Here is an 18,995-nt window from a genome sequence, read left to right as displayed (position 1 = left end):
GATTTGAGTTAATGAGTTATTAATTTGAGTTAGTGTGGACCAGTGATGTCACTGGTCCACACTTTAACACTCAATAAATGTAAAATTAAATGACAGACTTCAAAACAGTTTACAGTTTTCTGATATACTACTGATGTTCTAATGATACAAAGCTGGTTGAAAATGGGCAGAGTGTCCCTTTAACTTGTTACCGCTGGTTATTCCGGTGCTTTCAATTTACTGGCAATTGTAAAACTTAACGGGGCCTAATTTATGAGGAATTGTATTTATACACACGGGGCAACTGTGTGTGGGTGTCTGCCTGTGTGTGTGTGTGTGTGTGTGTGTGTGTGTGTGAGAGAGTAATGCCCCCAGATTAGCGGCTACCCCCTGCTGGTGGAGTTGATTCGTCTCCGTTTTTGGGACTCCACAGACAGGGCCAGACTCATCTGTCACCTACAGGGTTCCTCCTCTGTCTGCTCCTCCATCTTCTCTCCCCCACTGGAGGTCCCACAGACACATTACACACAGACACACCTGGGTCTCTGATGCGCTCTCGTCTCCGCTTGGGTTAAAAGAAAACTAGCATTTGATGTTGATAGCTTACATCGCTTATAAAAGGGAAAAGTGTGGCAGAACACAAGACAGTGCGAGTGTCCCCCCCCCCCCGCGCGCTTTACATGGAGTGGTCTAGTCGTAGTGTTGATGATCAGAAAAGAGAGATTAGATTGGTTTTAGCCAGGCTTCTAGCAAACTGCACAGCAGAACATTCTGTGCCGTTACTCAATCTAAACATGAGGAGGAGGAGTGGAACGGGATTGTTGTGAAGCAATGCTAATGACAATCGCTAGCAGTGTTGGGCAAGTTACTCAGGAAGTGTAATAAGTTACTTATTACAAAGGTAATAAAATTACTTATCACTTGGTATCAAAAGTAATTAGTTACATTAGTCATTACTTATTATCATACTGTGCCAGCAGCACTAGGGCTGGATGAATCATGACCAACATCTTCTGTATATCACAATATACTTCTACACATCATTTGATATGCTAATTATTACGATATTAGTCATTTAGTGTTTTAAGGCCAGGGGGAAAACTGCCAAGAACGCCCATTTACGTCACAATGGATGTCTGCACCTACAAGTCTGAAAAACTAGTGTACCAGCTACCAAGACTACATTCTGCACTGACTCTCAGCACCCTGGAATGAAAGGGCGCTGTGCAGAGTCAGTGACTGATGCTGTAAATAATGTATATTGAAAATATCGATATGAAATTGAATTTATGATAACGATTGATAGGACAGCGACCGATAATAATTTGATTGATTGTCCACCCTTAGCCAGCGCCGGAGAAAGTAATGCAGTAGTAACTTGAAGTCACTTGGATTAGTAACTCATATATAATGTCATTACTGTATAGGAAATTGTAATCCCATACACTACTGGTTACTGGGGAGAGTACAGGCTCAGCGCTGCTTCCGATCCAAGCACCTCTTCAGGACGTTTACCGGGGGTACTTCTCAGCTATACGATCCTACAGCAGGACTTCCTCGCACTAAATCCAAACAACCTCCTTGCCACTAAGAAGCACACCACTCAAACTACTTTTACGTCGACCCAGGGAGAGATGTTCAAGGGTTTTAGGACTCGGGCTGAATCTGGAGGACTCGGGCTGAAGCTGGAGGACTGTCTCCGCCGATACTGCGGGAGCTCGAGTGTGAAATAAAAGTAAATGGGCAGATTGGAGAAGGCTACATATATCTTCGTTCCTCTAAAGGCGAGGGGGGACAGAGCATGGACCGACGCAAGTGCCACACACACACACACACAGACGCACACACGCACGCATGCACACGCACACACACGTACACACACACACGTACACGCACACTACAAGAGGGGCCCTGCAATAGGAAATACTGACTCTAGTACTTTTCACCTCCAAGTCAATAACAGACTGAGGCCTGCGATATTACACACAAGAGGGTGCTATGTAAGTTCTACACTGAATTTTGGTGTTCTGGACTGGTCTGCACTTCACACTCTCTCACACACACACACACACACACACACACACACACACACACACACACACACACACTTTATATAAAACTATAACTGGACATACAGTATACTGTATATAGATATAAATTATGTAAAATACTACAGCGCAAGGAACAAATCACTTCAATACATTTCCGCTAGGGGTGTAATACAGTAATATGTGTATTTATAATTTATATTGAACCATACAAGGATTTAGGTTCAATATTGCCAACCGAAAGAATCACTGCTGAACAGTGGAAGTCTTCTATAAGGGCCTGTGTCCACCTAGCGTCTTTTCATCAGCTCCGGTGTCTATTTTCAGTTGTTTCCAATGGGGGGAGAGCGTATGCGGGCGCACACGGACGTCTAGAGAAAGTGCGCAGCGCCCAGCGTCTATTTTCAGAGCGCTCCGGCGTTTTTGTGCGCTGACTCCCAGCGCTTCCAGCTGAAAATATTTTAACTTTTCAGAAAGACGCTGGTGTCGGGTGCTCCTTTTCTGGCAACTAATCATACGGAGAAACTATCGCAACAGAGACAGAAAGGCTCAATTGTGGGAGCAGATTGGCTAGACACTTAATCTTTCTGGTGAGTGTTGTGATTACTGCTTTAAATAACGTAGCCTACCTGTGTTGTTGTTAGCTTGCTAGCTGTCAGCTATCAAGCTACTACCGCACTGAACTAACGTTAGTTTCAGACTGCTTCCTTGTATATTGTGCGCTGGGATCAGCGCTCTGCAGCGCACTCCCAGTGTTTAACAGTCGGAAAAAGACGCTAGGTGGACACAGGCCACAAGGATATCATGGTCAACTGAAAATGACGAAAGGTGTTAAAGAAACATTGTTGTAAATTGAAAAACAACAAACTAGACTGTGAAAATAAGACACCACTGAGTTGTATCAAACCAAACCAAACCAAACCAAACCAAACCGTGAAATTTGTGAACCTGTTACACACCTAATTTCCAGGTATTCCAGGTACAATATCAAGTGCAGGGGGACTACAGTCCAGATCACTGCATAAAAGGCTGTGTATCAGGGTGCTGGTTAGTGGATGTAGGCTGTGTATCAGGGTGCTGGCTAGCGGATGCAAGGCGGGGCTTCAGACAGACTGTAATGCAGGCTGTGTATCAGGGTGCTGGTTAGCGGATGTAGGCTGTGTATCAGGGTGCTGGTTAGTGGATGTAGGCTGTGTATCAGGGTGCTGGTTAGTGGATGTAGGCTGTGTATCAGGGTGCTGGTTAGTGGATTGTAGGCTGTGTATCAGGGTGCTGGTTAGTGAATGCAGGCTGTGTATCAGGGTGCTGGTTAGTGGATGCAGGCAGGGGCTTCAGACAGGCTGTAATGCAGGCTGTGTATCAGGGTGCTGGTTAGTGGATGCAGGCAGGGGCTTCAGACAGGCTGTAATGCAGGCTGTGTATCAGGGTGCTGGTTAGTGGATGCAGGCAGGGGCTTCAGACAGGCTGTAATGCAGGCTGTGTATCAGGGTGCTGGTTAGTGGATGCAGGCAGGGGCTTCAGACAGGCTGTAATGCAGGCTGTGCATCAGGGTGCTGGTTAGTGGATGCAGGCAGGGGCTTCAGACAGGCTGTAATGCAGGCTGTGTATCAGGGTGCTGGTTAGTGGATGCAGGCAGGGGCTTCAGACAGGCTGTAATGCAGGCTGTGTATCAGGGTGCTGGTTAGTGGATGCAGGCAGGGGCTTCAGACAGGCTGTAATGCAGGCTGTGTATCAGGGTGCTGGTTAGTGGATGCAGGCAGGGGCTTCAGACAGGCTGTAATGCAGGCTGTGTATCAGGGTGCTGGTTAGTGGATGCAGGCAGGGGCTTCAGACAGGCTGTAATGCAGGCTGTGTATCAGGGTGCTGGTTAGTGGATGCAGGCAGGGGCTTCAGACAGGCTGTAATGCAGGCTGTGTATCAGGGTGCTGGTTAGTGGATGCAGGCAGGGGCTTCAGACAGGCTGTAATGCAGGCTGTGCCAGAGGTGGAGGGCCATGCTTGTGGCAGGTGGCAGGTGCTCACCTGCCCTCTAACCCCAATTCCATTTGTCTCCATGCCAAAATAATGTGTGCCAGTGAATGGAACAAAAATGTGGCCTGGGACACACACACACACACACACACACACACACACACACACACACACACACACACACACACACACACACACACACACACACACACACACACACACACAAAGAGCTCAGCCAGGAAGGCAGCTGTTGACTTGGGGGAGGGGGGGTAAACAGAGTCTTTAATCCTGACCCTATCACACCAACGTCCATCACCTTAAGAGGCCCTGGATGATCAACCTGATACAGACAGCGGTCTCTCTGAGCCATCCCTAATATTCTCATGGAGGAGAGACCAGAATAAACCCGCCACAGAGTGGAGCTGCAACCAGGTGGAGACAGAAATAGCTGTGGCCAAGGACGAGGCAAACTGCTGCTGCTGTTGCCACGCAGGCCAGCCAGCCGCTACGGGCCAGGCGCTTTAGGCTAGCCTCTGCTAACACAGAACAATAGACGTGCGTAAGAGTCCAACCAAACAACTCATCAACTTCAAGGGCTATTAGCTACACGACAAAAGAGCAATCGCTGCATGACAGATGCTTTCAGGGCCTCAAAGGTAGGCTGTCAAATTCAAGTCCATCCCATCTGTTGGGGAGATGGATAAAGCTTATAGGCCTGCTTCAAACTTCAATGAATCTCAAAGTGCATTCAGTGCCAAAACAGATCTAAAACCAATATTCATGTAAAATGTGAACACTTGCAGAACACAACCACTGATCTTCCCTGAACCTTTGGGGGCCCATATCCCACAAAAGTCAAATGGACATTTGGCATTGAACAACTTTTGAATTTTAAATGGAATCTGTGGGGAAGAATTCCAAACGATTAGCCACATAATGCTACCATTCCATTATTATTTTATTGTACCTGTGTACCTAAAATGGCAGAGAAATTTGAGGAGAAATGCATGAAGACACACTGTGCTGTCACTCACCCTACAACCTACTAATCTCGCTCAAATTGCAAACAGAACTGTTGTCAGTTGATGACTGCAGTAGCGCATTAGCTTTTGCTTGATTGACAAGGTGACGCTGAATAAAATGCAGTTTGAATGAAACTTGTGTTATTCATTATGCATATACAGGCTTCCTGCATATTTTTCATATAAATTATTTCCACCCAATTTTGGTTGTTGTTTAATATAATCGATGTATGCTGATAATGGCCTGACAATATGATAATCCGGTAGGCCCAAAGAAGACTATTCTTCACAACAAATATGTGAAATGACCACATATTGTGAGATGCTATCTTTTCCCAGATGTTTGAGACCTGCACAGGAACCCTGCACTGCAATGGATGGTGGAAAAACCTAGTCCGTCTCCTAAGTCCCATCTTTACACAGCATTGTGGTGAGCCCAGAAGATGATCAACTAACAGATTAGCAGTACCAGATTAGTGCCACAGCACTGGCAATGGATGGTTGCCAGATGCAGAAGAGGAATTTGAGCTGTGGTTCTATAAGACGGGGGCTTGAAAACAATGAATCTCACCAGAAATGCAGGATGTTTGAAAAGGGTTCGACTTATTTTCAAAACATTCATATTGGTTGATAATAATGATGTTGTTGGTTATTATTGTCATGTGGTTTACAATTTCATTTTTTCAATCATTAAAGAGACGTTACTAAATGTCTGCCTGTGCGTTCTGAGATTGTTTCTTACATCATTTGTTTCACCATTTAATGAAAATGTCCGTGGCATGATCGCCAGAAGTGCACCCTGAAACAGTCTCAAGCCTGACTACTATTTATCTGTGAACTCTGAGGACAATAGAAGCATGCAAAGCTTTTATGGTAATATCTTAAAGATTAGGCATGTTGGGCTCTAATCATTTAATTTCATTTATTTATTTGCATTATTATTATTATTATTATTATTATTATTATTATTATTATTATTATTATTATTATTATAATAATAAATTTATTTAATCTAGGCTTTATTGGCAGCATGAAGGCAATTGTTGCGATGTGAAGGAATTCTGCCTCCACAGATTCCACCTAACTTCCTGGGCCCTGGTAGGACGTCAAGCGGAGGCGACAGCTGGCGGCGGCCGGGGGGTGTGTCTCCTACCTGGGGTTCCCTCGCAGCGCCGCGTGATGCAGGGCGTTGAAGCCGTTGTTGTTGGTGATGGTGACATCGGCACCGGCCTCCAGCAGCACTGAAAGCATGTCATCTCTCTTCTTACTGATGGCATCGTGCAGGGGCGTGTCACCCTCTGAATCCTGTGGGGGAGGGGAGGGACCTCTTGTCACTCTTGTCACCTCTCTACTGTCACTCAGGAATTCACAGCATCTATGTCAAGTCAAAAACGACTTCTCCACTATTACAACAAGCACATCTCCACACTAGAGCTGCAACCATTCATCTATTGGCTGTCAACTATTTAAATCAGGGGTGCCCAATACGTCGATCGCGATCGACCGGTCGATCGCGAAGGTAGTGTGGTAGATCGGGGGGAATTAATAATAAAATAAAATATAATGGAAGTACATGCAGTTGTTTATTTTAATTATGGATCATAATACAATGCAATTGTATTGTAAAGTGAGAAAAAATAAATCATGTATTGGGGGGAAAAAGTGATGCATCGATTTAAGATGCATCGATGTGTGTGCGTTTGCGATGTTGAAACTGGACTGGTAGATCTCGGGAGGCTGGCTACTTGAAAAGTAGATCTTGGGTCAAAAAAGTTTGGGCACCCCTGATTTAAATTAATCGCAGACTATTTTGATAAGCCATTAATCGGGTTGAGTAATTTTTAGGGGGTGGGGAGGAGACAAAATCCTCTGATTCGAGCTTCTATAATATAATATTTTCTGGTTTCTTTACTCCTCTATCTAATGTGAATATTTTCTGGTTTCTTTACTCCTCTATGACAGTAAACTGAATATCTTTGGGTTTTGGACAAAACAATTTGAGGACGTCTTCTTGGACTTTGGGAAACACTGATTGACATTTTCTGACGTTTTATAGACCAAAGAACAACAATCGACAATGAAAATAAGGGTTAGTTGCAGCCCTACTCCACACTGGATTCTGCATGCAAATCAATGCACACCATTGACATTTCTAACGTCATAACCTGTGCTGTGGAGCATTTCTGTGCAGGTGAAGAAAGAAATAAAAAGTCCACCTGGAGGCTCGGGTGGCAGCCAAAGTCCAGCAGGGTTTTGACCACTTGCAGGTGGCCCTTGTTGACAGCAATGTGTAGTGGCGTCTGCCGCCGCTTGTTCCTGGCGTTCAAGTCAGCCCCGCCCCTCTGCAGCACCTCAATGACAGAGCCCTCATCGCCAAAGGCTGCGTGGTGCACCGCCCGGTCGCCATCTTTGTCCTGAGGCAGTGACAAAGCAGCAGAATGACTCAGTGCTGAGACTGATTGGATTTCCTCAGTTTTTCCACTCATGATCCGAAAGACTGAAGTGTGTGTGTGTGTGTGTGTGTGTGTGTGTGTGTGTGTGTGTGTGTGTGTGTGTGTGTGTGTGTGTGTGTGTGTGTGTGTGTGTGTGTGTGTGTGTGTGTGTGTGTGTGTGTGTGTGTGGTTCTAATATCAATTTAATGGCATGAATATGCATGAATAAAGACAAGTATGAATACTGAGTAGGGGTGTAACAATACGTGCATTCGTATTAAAGCGTTTAGGTACGAGGCTTTAGGTTCAATACGTATTGCTAACCGAACAAATCTTTCACTGCTGAACAGTCAGTAAAACAGACGGAAAAGACGAAAGATGTGGGAAAAAAAAATTGCCTTAAATTGAAACAATGCAGCCAAAAACTGCACCTTATTGTATTTATATATGTTTTAACCCTTTTTGTAATTGTCTCACCTGCAACTGATTGGAGAAGGTGTGCCCTATAAAAAGGGTCACACCTCCTTATGTTGTACTGCACCCTGACGAAGGCACTTTCGCCGAAACATGTTGGTGTAACCATTAAAACACAGCAGAGGAGATTTTGAGTGTGCGACTTCTTTTCTTTATGTTACTTAAATTGAAACAAGAAAAAATAACTAGAATGTGAAAATAACAAAATAAATAAATTACAATAAATGAACATTTTTAAGATCAACAACATTTCTTTGGCATTTCTACTTTTTTTCCTGTATCGAAAACGTACCGAACCGTGACATCACTGTGCCGTAGCGAACCCGAACCGTGAGCGTTACAGCCCTAAATAAGAAGAGTTTCTTTAGCGGTACAAACCTCAGCCTCCAGGTCCACGCTGTGTTTGAGCAGCAGCTTGAGCACGTCCACGTGACCGTTCTGACTGGCCGCCTGCATGGCAGTGTGTCCAGCACACTGTCCGTTCACCTGCAAAGACCGGACGAGCCAGAGTGACAATGTGTTTGGGAAGGGGGGGGGGCGTTCGTCAACGCCATGTCGCATGTTTTTACTGATACCAACCCAACCAGCTGTTCACCTGAAGCACCACCAGATTAGCGAGTTTGTGTTTAAGTTGTGTGCGTGTGTTTAAGTTTGTGAGTATGTGTATGCGTGTGTGTACGCCTGTGTGTGTACGCCTGTGTGTGTGTGTGTTTCATCACCAACTGCAGCACTGCAATAACTCGGAGCATAAATATTAATGCGGACTCCTCTGGGAGTCTTGAGACGTCTCTTGTCCTGGCGGGCGGATCACTTGGCCAGGCTCCGTGTGCTCAGCTTTAAGCAAATAATTCCACTGAAAGGCGGTAGGGCACCTGGCCAGCCTTCACCACACTGACACACGCACACGCACACACACACACACACACACACACACACACACACTCTCTCTCTCTCTGAGTGAAGACAGTATTGCATCGCACATTCAGGAGGCTAGACCTAACCAGCTCTCATAAGCTGTGTGGAGCACAGGTCTCCGTCCCCCACAAATAGGTGTTTGGCCTGGCCTGTACAGTAGGTGTTTGGCCTGGCCTGTACAGTAGGTGTTTGGCCTGGCCTGTACAGTAGGTGTTTGGCCTGGCCTGTACAGTAGGTGTTTGGCCTGGCCTGTACAGTAGGTGTTTGGCCTGGCCTGTACAGTAGGTGTTTGGCCTGGCCTGTACAGTAGCCTGTGTCAGCACAGAATCTGTGGCCGTACAGAGTTGATAGACCTCCGCCTCCTGCTGAGGGTGAATCAGGCGTGCGCTGCAGTGCACACCAATGCCCCTTGGTGCCTCCTCTGGGCCCAGGCTTAATGCTTTTCAGATTGAGAGAGGCGCAGGAGTGGGAGGATCTCACTCCTCTCCGAGGAGACTCCCAGCCTCTTCTCCATACTGAGCGCAGAGCAGAGGCCGGGGCCAATTCAAATGCAATTATCAGTGTCGTTGGATAGATTTGATTTTTTTCAATACGTTTAATGGCTAAATGAACAGTAGCTAAGGTTTGTCTTTTCATACCACGGGAATATGTTTTCTTTTATATGGAAGAATGAAAGCTCATCTCGACAGCCCCTCCATCTCAACCAAACCTCCTCTGATACCAAAGCATGCTGGGTCGAGCACTCACGTCCACATCAGGTCTCTTGAGGATGTCTTCCACCTTGGCCAGGTCTCCATTGGCTGCTGCCTTGACCAGCTCCTCGTTGATGTCTCCAGACTCTTGGGTCTCAAACAGTTTCTTCAGCAGCTGGGACAGACGTTCTGGCCGGACAGGGATGGAACAACATCAGGAGAGACAGGGCCAGACAGCGAAAAGAAAACGTGTTGCGTCTTTGCGCGTCAGTAGTGTTCAATGTGTATAATGCTGCGTGTGCCTACCCCCGGAGGAGTTGGTGACAGCCGAGCCGGAGGGGGCGACCTTGGTGACGGCGGCGGGATTGTACGTCCACGAGGTGCCGCAAACCTCAACCTTCAGGTCACTGTCAGAGTAGATCTGCTGCACGCGGCCCACCTTGCCTAGGGTCTGTGGAGACAAACGACAAACTCATTAGTATGAGCGGGGCAGCTCGTCTCTGGGCTACGCATGTAACCGTGTCTTGTAACTGACTGGGACGGAGAGAGAGAGACACCGTGAGAAAGATGGAGAGAGAGAGAGTGAGGAAGAAAGAGAAAAGGAAACATAGATAGGAGGAAGGGATGAAAAGGGAGAAAATACCAGCTCAACAAAAGGAGGGGGGGGGAAGGCAAAAGATAAAGAAAAAACAAGACAAAAGATGATCACATGCTAATTTAAAGTTTTGTTCTCATTATTCATTCAGAGGACATCCACTTGTATGAGAGAGGAAAACAGAGTGTGAGAGAGAGAAAGAGAAAACGACAGAGAAAGAGAAACCGACAGAGACCCTCTATTAGCGAGACTATTCCTCATCTATACAGCCAATAACAGCATCCTCTCTGGGGCTTCAGAGGACACGACAAAATGCTTTCCCATTTCAAATCATATCATGGCGCTGCTGGGCTGGCTGCATGAGGAAGAGGGGCACTCTGAGTGTGTGGGGCTGGGCTGGCTGCATGAGGAAGAGGGGCACTCTGAGTGTGTGGGGCAGGGGCTGGCTGCATGAGGAAGGGGGGCACTTTTGAGTGTGTGGGGCTGGGCTGGCTGCATGAGGAAGGGGGGCACTTTTGAGTGTGTGGGGCTGGAGCTGGCTGCATGAGGAAGGGTGGCACTCTGAGCGTGTGGGGCTGGGCTGGCTGCATGAGGAAGGGTGGCACTCTGAGCGTGTGGGGCTGGGCTGGCTGCATGAGGAAGAGGGGCACTCTGAGTGTGTGGGGCAGGGGCTGGCTGCATGAGGAAGGGGGGCACTCTGAGTGTGTGGGGCTGGGCTGGCTGCATGAGGAAGAGGGGCACTCTGAGTGTGTGGGGCTGGAGCTGGCTGCATGAGGAAGAGGGGCACTCTGAGTGTGTGGAGCTGGGCTGGCTGCATGAGGAAGAGGGGCACTCTGAGTGTGTGGGGCTGGAGCTGGCTGCATGAGGAAGGGGGGCACTCTGAGTGTGTGGGGCTGGGCTGGCTGCATGAGGAAGAGGGGCACTCTGAGTGTGTGGGGCTGGGCTGGCTGCATGAGGAAGAGGGGCACTCTGAGTGTGTGGGGCTGGGCTGGCTGCATGAGGAAGAGGGGCACTCCGAGTGTGTGGGGCTGGAGCTGGCTGCATGAGGAAGAGGGGCACTCTGAGTGTGTGGGGCTGGAGCTGGCTGCATGAGGAAGGGGAGCACTTTGAGTGTGTGGGGCTGGGCTGGCTGCATGAGGAAGGGGGGCACTCTGAGTGTGTGGGGCTGGGCTGGCTGCATGAGGAAGGGGAGCACTTTGAGTGTGTGGGGCTGGGCTGGCTGCAGGAGGAAGGGGGGCACTCTGAGTGTGTGGGGCTGGGCTGGCTGCATGAGGAAGAGGGGCACTCTGAGCATGTGGGGCTGGGCTGGCTGCATGAGGAAGGGGGGCACTTTGAGTGTGTGGGGCTGGAGCTGGCTGCATGAGGAAGGGGGGCACTCTGAGTGTGTGGGGCTGGGCTGGCTGCAGGAGGAAGGGGGGCACTCTGAGTGTGTGGGGCTGGGCTCGCTGCAGGAGGAAGGGGGGCACTCTGAGCGTGTGGGGCTGGGCTGGCTGCATGAGGAGGGGGGGCACTTTTGAGTGTGTGGGGCTGGAGCTGGCTGCAGGAGGAAGGGGGGCACTCTGAGTGTGTGGGGCTGGAGCTGGCTGCAGGAGGAAGAGGGGCACTCTGAGTGTGTGGGGCTGGGCTGGCTGCAGGAGGAAGGGGGGCACTCTGAGTGTGTGGGGCTGGGCTGGCTGCAGGAGGAAGAGGGGCACTCTGAGTGTGTGGGGCTGGGCTGGCTGCAGGAGGAAGAGGGGCACTCTGAGTGTGTGGGGCTGGGCTAGCTGCAGGAGGAAGAGGGGCACTCTGAGTGTGTGGGGCTGGGCTCGCTGCATGAGGAAGGGGGGCACTTTGAGCGTGTGGGGCTGGGCTGGCTGCATGAGGAAGGGGAGCACTTTGAGTGTGTGGGGCTGGAGCTGGCTGCAGGAGGAAGGGGGGCACTCTGAGTGTGTGGGGCTGGAGCTGGCTGCAGGAGGAAGGGGGGCACTTTGAGTGTGTGGGGCTGGGCTGGCTGCATGAGGAAGGGGAGCACTTTGAGTGTGTGGGGCTGGAGCTGGCTGCAGGAGGAAGGGGGGCACTTTGAGCGTGTGGGGCTGGGCTGGCTGCATGAGGAAGGGGAGCACTTTGAGTGTGTGGGGCTGGAGCTGGCTGCAGGAGGAAGGGGGGCACTTTGAGTGTGTGGGGCTGGAGCTGGCTGCAGGAGGAAGGGGGGCACTCTGAGTGTGTGGGGCTGGGCTGGCTGCAGGAGGAAGGGGGGCACTCTGAGTGTGTGCGGCTGGGCTGGCTGCAGGAGGAAGGGGGGCACTTTGAGTGTGTGGGGCTGGAGCTGACGACGTCGTGGAGGATGCCATCAATAACAGCGCCTGCTGCAGTAGGAGCAGCAGCGGGCGGCGAACAGCCGTGGTTAGTGATCAAAGCTACAGCCCATCTCAGGGTTTTAAGGCTCATTAGCTGCTGAGGGGGGCTAGTTTGGCAGCGACAAGCGCCATATTGGAGTAGCCCGGCGTTACATAACCTAAGGCATATTTGGCTGCAATGAATAAACTTTGTAATAAGGGAAGAAAACTGTGGTGTTGCGATAGAACAGAAAAACAAATAGGCCGCATAAATGGCCATAATCCTAATCGTGTGCAGACTAATTTGGTGGGGAGGAATCTTTGTGACTGCGTTTCTGCATTTCAACGATATTGACATCACAGTCATTTCTACAGTAGACAGGCCACTGGCACAGTGAACAGTAGACACACAGGCGGTGAGACTCATTGGACCTAATTATTAAAACGTTCCTGCATACAAATGTTGTGCCGATGACAAAATCCAAATAGAAGCTCAGATTTGTTTTTTATTGATTTGTATTTGGGGGGGGGGGGGGTTATCTTGATGCCTGTGATTTTCTTCTATTATCTTTTGATTTCTGATTAATCAAAAGATTTAAAAAAAAACATCATTATTAAAGGTCGTGATATTTCTCTTTATCATGCAATGGCATCGGGGTTAAAGTGAAAGGACATTTCTATAAATAAAGCCCATTGTGTGGGTGGTTAAATGTGCACACATGGCAGGGTGTGCACATCTTGCCGTGGCTTACAGGCAGCATGGCCTCGGCCCACTCTCCATGGCCCCTCTGCAGCAGCTTGATGCGGTCGATATCGTAGCATATCTGGACCAGGTCTCCCACTAGGAACTGGGAAGTCCCTCCCTCCGCCCCGGCCGCCGCCTCGCCGCTACGCACCACGTTGGCCTTTGTTAGCACTGCTGGGTTGAACGTCCACCTGAGGATACAGACAAGAACTCGTTCAAGAAATGCAGACTAGGTCACTCGCTATTCAAATCTTACAATATCTAAACAAGTATAGATTCTGTGCAGTCCCGCACAGCATAGTCAAGGTTTTGCCGGGTACGGCTAGCTTTCTAAAAAAGTATACATTATATTTAAATGCAAACAGCAGCCATAATCCATGTCAGAGTGTGGTGATAAAAACATATATATCAGATGTTTGGCTAGATACGATTTTTCTTTTATCTTTTTTATATCGTTTTTCCAATACTATACATGCCAAAAAAGGAGATTAATGAGTAGTAAGACTGGGTAGTGGACACCGTTGTTCTTTGTGAATACAGAAGCAGACTAGACTGTGGATGTTGTGTGAAAATTTGCAGCTAAGGTGTGAAGATGAATAGGTTCATATAACAACAGAACTTTTACTTTCTTTTTGATAAATAAACTGTGATAATAAAGTGTTATAAACCATTATCTAGTTTGACCGTTCACATGAAGGGTTCATATATTTATTACATCGCCATGAGACGCATCAAATGGAGACCTAAATCACAACGCATAGGGAGCTACGCAGACGAGGAGCAGCGCTGCCAGGAAACACCAGGCCAACTTGCATTTTTCATCCGTCCCATTCAGTGGGAGCCAACCCATCTGAGGGAGTAGTGTGCCGTGTCCTTGGGCCTCACCTGTTCCCACTGGGGTACTGCACCACAATGTCGTGGTCCTCGTCTATGCCGCAGACCGTTCCAGTGGTGGTGAGGGTCTCGTACATGCCGTCGGTCCACCCCCCGTGGCCATGCTGCAGGGACTGGACAATCTCTAGGTCCAGGTCGATGTTGACCAGGTCTCCAATCTGAAGACCTCCGGGATTCCTGTTGCCATTCTGCTCACCTGGAAGATACGGGAGGGAAAGTGAAGTGTATTGCTAATAAAAGTGTATTAATATTTGTGGAGCGCTTAAGTTGTGAAAATAAAGTCGGTTGAAAAGATTCCATTTTCCATTCAATCTCAAGGGGTTTACTAGCATGAATGTGGAGAGACAATAACACTACAGCATGAAAGTATAAAATCAACATTGTTTTGAAGAGGAAAAATAAATGTGTCTACATCCAAGTATAATAATATAGTTCCCTCATATTCAAGCTATACAATTAAAGCCCATGTAGGCAGGTTTCACAAGGTGACATCTTGCTAGAATTCATATGTTGGAGAAACAAAATATGTACATCTCAGCAATATTGATTGCACCCTTGCTCTGGTAATTTACTTTCAATTGAAATGTGGAGGTTCAGGCATCTCTGTTTATTAGTCGTCCTGGTTTCTTTCAAACGTACCTACCGTGGATTTAAAAAAAACATATAGACACAAAACATAACGGTAGACTAAGGACTTGATACTTGGACATATTGCACCGATAACACTAGGGGTGGAGGGGAAAATCGATACAGCATAGTATCGTTATATTTTGCATGGCAATATGGTATCGATACGCGGACGCCAAGTATCAATCTTTTAACATCGCAATAATATCACATTGGGACTTAAGTATCGTGATAATATCATATTGTGGGGGCCTCTGGGGATTTCCCCCCCTAGATACTAGATGTGTAACATTTCTGCATGTGCAGGTGCAGCACTGCTGTATGGAATACACTTACACACTTGAAAAATCACTGGGATGTGTGAATAATGACACAATCAAACTTAAGGTGGCTTTTGCTGCAGTGTTGGATCTGTTGCCAAGCCCGGCCCCGTGCATCCCTGACCAATAAGCTACTAGAGAGAGACATTTCATTCCTGGAATTCTTGGAATACTGAAACTGCATGACCTGCGGGGTCTGCACTCGCCTCTTAAGGCAGCCGAGTGCCTGTGTGCTGCTGCCACCTAGTGGCCCGGCAAAGTCAACTGCAAAGGACGCTCTCCATAATGTCCTTGGAATTCACTGCACCAGAACGATAGGTGAGAAGAATTGGTGCATTAATGACGATGGACACAGATCACTGGCTTACTTACCGAGCACGGGACAGTGGTCTCGGTAAAACGACCCGCCTTTGGCATCCTGGACGCATTTCAGGTCCGACTTGAGGGAGACGAGAGGGAAGGAAAGGAGATAATTAGCTGGGGGGGTAATTCCATTCCAGAGAAGGAGCATGATCGTGAATTATGCCACTGAGAAGTCGCACACTTCAAGCTGCAATGGCTCTGTAGTAGCGTACTAGAATACTAACAATTGCAGTAGCCTAAGGGCGAGCAAGGACAAGGAAACATTACATTGCTGGAGAGCGAGAGCGTTCTGTGCTTTGTGATGAGTCAGATGTGCAGCTACTGTGGCAAGAGTTGGAGGGCAGAGATGATTACGAGGCAGTGCAGGCATTTCTCTGAACTGATGGGACCCTACCGTCTCCAGTGACACAAGGCTCAACCAATCTATGCTAATGTCCCCGGCCACCAGATTAGATTTTGAATTTAAAGCAGCTACGAGCAACTTTTTCGATTGTTATTAAACAGTATAATTACAATATTGATGCATCACATCTTACCTATAATAGTAGCTGAGACCAAAGCCGTGTGAATCAGAGATTGCTCCCTTAGGTGATTATTAAGTCTGTGTCTGTCTAAACTCGCGTCAACAGGGGGCTCTCTCTCTCTCTCTCTCCTTACCGCCGGACCGGCTAAACCCGGAAGTGAAACGCGGAAGTGAAACCCGGAAGTGAAATGCAGCTGCCTGCCTACGCCGTTCGCGCTGCCTAGCAACATAGCATAAACAATGTGAACGCCACGCATACTCTCGGGAACATCTCTCGTTATATTCTAACAGGTTTTTTGGAAGTTATTTTGTGGTTATGGCCGAAGTGGCTGCTGCAAACCGTTTCATTTCACTTCCTGATCTTCCCTGGCCACAGACAGACTAACACTGGCCGATTCACTCGGGGTTCAAGGGAGACTACTCTGCGTTGGTCTCGTCGACTATTAGAGGTAAGATGTGATGCATTGATATTAAATTTATACTGTTTAATAACAATCGAAAAAGTTGCTCGTAGCTGCTTTAAGATAAGATAAAATAAGATAATCCTTTATTCGTCCCACAAGGGGAAATTTCAGTGCTACAGCAGCAAGTGGACAGGGTTAAAAAAGAGACAGCAACATAATAGCACGTATGATCAACAACAGTAAAAACAGAATATAGCAATTACACAAGTAAAAATTGCATTAAAAAGTACAAAATTACATTAAAAGTGCTGGATAAATCCTGGCTTGCCTCTGGCCGGTGACACTTAGGAAAGACTAGGTGACAACCAAGTATAGTTTGGTGACGAGCTGGAGAGACAGTTGACGGCCGGAGAGACGGCAACCCGGTACGGGATGGGATTAGCACCCCATCTTGGCTCTCTCGTGAGGGAGAAATCCACAAACGCTACGGATTAGCCTCCTGAAAATCTGCGCAAGATCGGCGCGGCCTGGGGTCCTCCAGGCTAGAGCAAGGTGCTCGACGCAGGTAAATGACGTGCAGCGCACAGGCCCTCTTGGGGCGTCCTTGAGGCATCCCTTCAGCCTCTGGATTGCCTTTGACATAAGGGGGGTCTGGTGAGACGAAGGAGGAGCACGGCCGGGAGAAACCCACAGAGCCTAGATCCTCCATGCACCGAAGGGCCAATACTGCGGCGTAGCACTAGCTCTATTGCAGCGGATTGGGTTCTTTTTACCCCTCCCGCGGGCAACGTTGCAGATAGAGTAGTAAGGCTGATCCGTAGCGGCTTCTGGGACGTGAGTCGGGGTCTTAATTGGCCTCGGCTGGGTCTACTGGGCGAGGGTGTATGATGTTGACAGACCCGAAACACCTAACGACCCCAGATAACATCACTGATGACACGTCCTAGCGCATGCGGTAGCAGTGTATTTGAGAATGTAGAATCCTGGCTTGCCTCTGGCCGGTGACACTTAGGAAAGACTAGGTGACAACCAAGTATAGTTTGGTGACGAGCTGGAGAGACAGTTGACGGCCGGAGAGACGGCAACCCGGTACGGGATGGGATTAGCACCCCATCTTGGCTCTCTCGTGAGGGAGAAATCCACAAACGCTACGGATTAGCCTCCTGAAAATCTGCGCAAGATCGGCGCGGCCTGGGGTCCTCCAGGCTAGAGCAAGGTGCTCGACGCAGGTAAATGACGTGCAGCGCACAGGCCCTCTTGGGGCGTCCTTGAGGCATCCCTTCAGCCTCTGGATTGCCTTTGACATAAGGGGGGTCTGGTGAGACGAAGGAGGAGCACGGCCGGGAGAAACCCACAGAGCCTAGATCCTCCATGCACCGAAGGGCCAATACTGCGGCGTAGCACTAGCTCTATTGCAGCGGATTGGGTTCTTTTTACCCCTCCCGCGGGCAACGTTGCAGATAGAGTAGTAAGGCTGATCCGTAGCGGCTTCTGGGACGTGAGTCGGGGTCTTAATTGGCCTCGGCTGGGTCTACTGGGCGAGGGTGTATGATGTTGACAGACCCGAAACACCTAACGACCCCAGATAACATCACTGATGACACGTCCTAGCGCATGCGGTAGCAGTGTATTTGAGAATGTAGAATCCTGGCTTGCCTCTGGCCGGTGACACTTAGGAAAGACTAGGTGACAACCAAGTATAGTTTGGTGACGAGCTGGAGAGACAGTTGACGGCCGGAGAGACGGCAACCCGGTACGGGATGGGATTAGCACCCCATCTTGGCTCTCTCGTGAGGGAGAAATCCACAAACGCTACGGATTAGCCTCCTGAAAATCTGCGCAAGATCGGCGCGGCCTGGGGTCCTCCAGGCTAGAGCAAGGTGCTCGACGCAGGTAAATGACGTGCAGCGCACAGGCCCTCTTGGGGCGTCCTTGAGGCATCCCTTCAGCCTCTGGATTGCCTTTGACATAAGGGGGGTCTGGTGAGACGAAGGAGGAGCACGGCCGGGAGAAACCCACAGAGCCTAGATCCTCCATGCACCGAAGGGCCAATACTGCGGCGTAGCACTAGCTCTATTGCAGCGGATTGGGTTCTTTTTACCCCTCCCGCGGGCAACGTTGCAGATAGAGTAGTAAGGCTGATCCGTAGCGGCTTCTGGGACGTGAGTCGGGGTCTTAATTGGCCTCGGCTGGGTCTACTGGGCGAGGGTGTATGATGTTGACAGACCCGAAACACCTAACGACCCCAGATAACATCACTGATGACACGTCCTAGCGCATGCGGTAGCAGTGTATTTGAGAATGAATGATAAAAGTGCATTTAGTAGCCAATTGAGAGTGACACTATATGCACCAACTAGTCATTACAACATAGGGAAAGGTGTTTTCTTTGTCACGTACAGTCTGCTGCAGTGCCTTTGTACTTGTGCGTGGGGTTTTCCCCCCATTGTCTTAATCAAGACACAAAGCCAAGTTACAACTGTCAAGATGGGGGGTCTAATAATCCATGACTTGTTTAATCCAGAGGCAGATGCCGTCTACCTTTCCCTCAAAACCATTTAAATCTATTTAGAATAACAAAAGGACAAATCTGTTACACAGCCGAGGAACCCGATTGGCCCCCTTCGTAAAAGGCATGGCTGGTCTCCACCAATGAGAAAGATGCTTTTCGTTTGAG

The 18,995-nt window shown here is 48.7% G+C and overlaps 1 protein-coding gene across 1 annotated transcript in view; it reads right to left on the bottom strand.

Annotated features, from left to right (window-relative positions):
• Positions 1-431: 431 nt before the first annotated feature.
• LOC310792340 (E3 ubiquitin-protein ligase mib1-like) overlaps positions 432-18,995 on the bottom strand; it is a gene marked incomplete at its 3' end in the record, with an annotated part of 31,829 nt that continues 13,265 nt past the window's right edge. Inside the window, exons 5-13 of the mRNA XM_083654062.1 lie at positions 15,401-15,467; positions 14,073-14,277; positions 13,195-13,378; positions 9,839-9,983; positions 9,588-9,721; positions 8,304-8,411; positions 7,236-7,433; positions 6,173-6,324; positions 432-480 (exon numbers count right to left, since the gene is read on the bottom strand). Of these exons, the coding sequence (XP_083510188.1) occupies positions 432-480; positions 6,173-6,324; positions 7,236-7,433; positions 8,304-8,411; positions 9,588-9,721; positions 9,839-9,983; positions 13,195-13,378; positions 14,073-14,277; positions 15,401-15,467 (1,242 nt within the window). The remainder of the gene's footprint in view (positions 481-6,172; positions 6,325-7,235; positions 7,434-8,303; positions 8,412-9,587; positions 9,722-9,838; positions 9,984-13,194; positions 13,379-14,072; positions 14,278-15,400; positions 15,468-18,995) is intronic.

The sequence above is a fragment of the Poromitra crassiceps genome, assembly GCF_964638095.1.
Source record: "Poromitra crassiceps genome assembly, chromosome: 17".
Taxonomy (NCBI): domain Eukaryota; kingdom Metazoa; phylum Chordata; class Actinopteri; order Beryciformes; family Melamphaidae; genus Poromitra; species Poromitra crassiceps.
The sequence above is the reverse complement of the archived record's forward strand: the minus strand, read 5'-3'. Positions and strand labels throughout refer to the sequence as shown.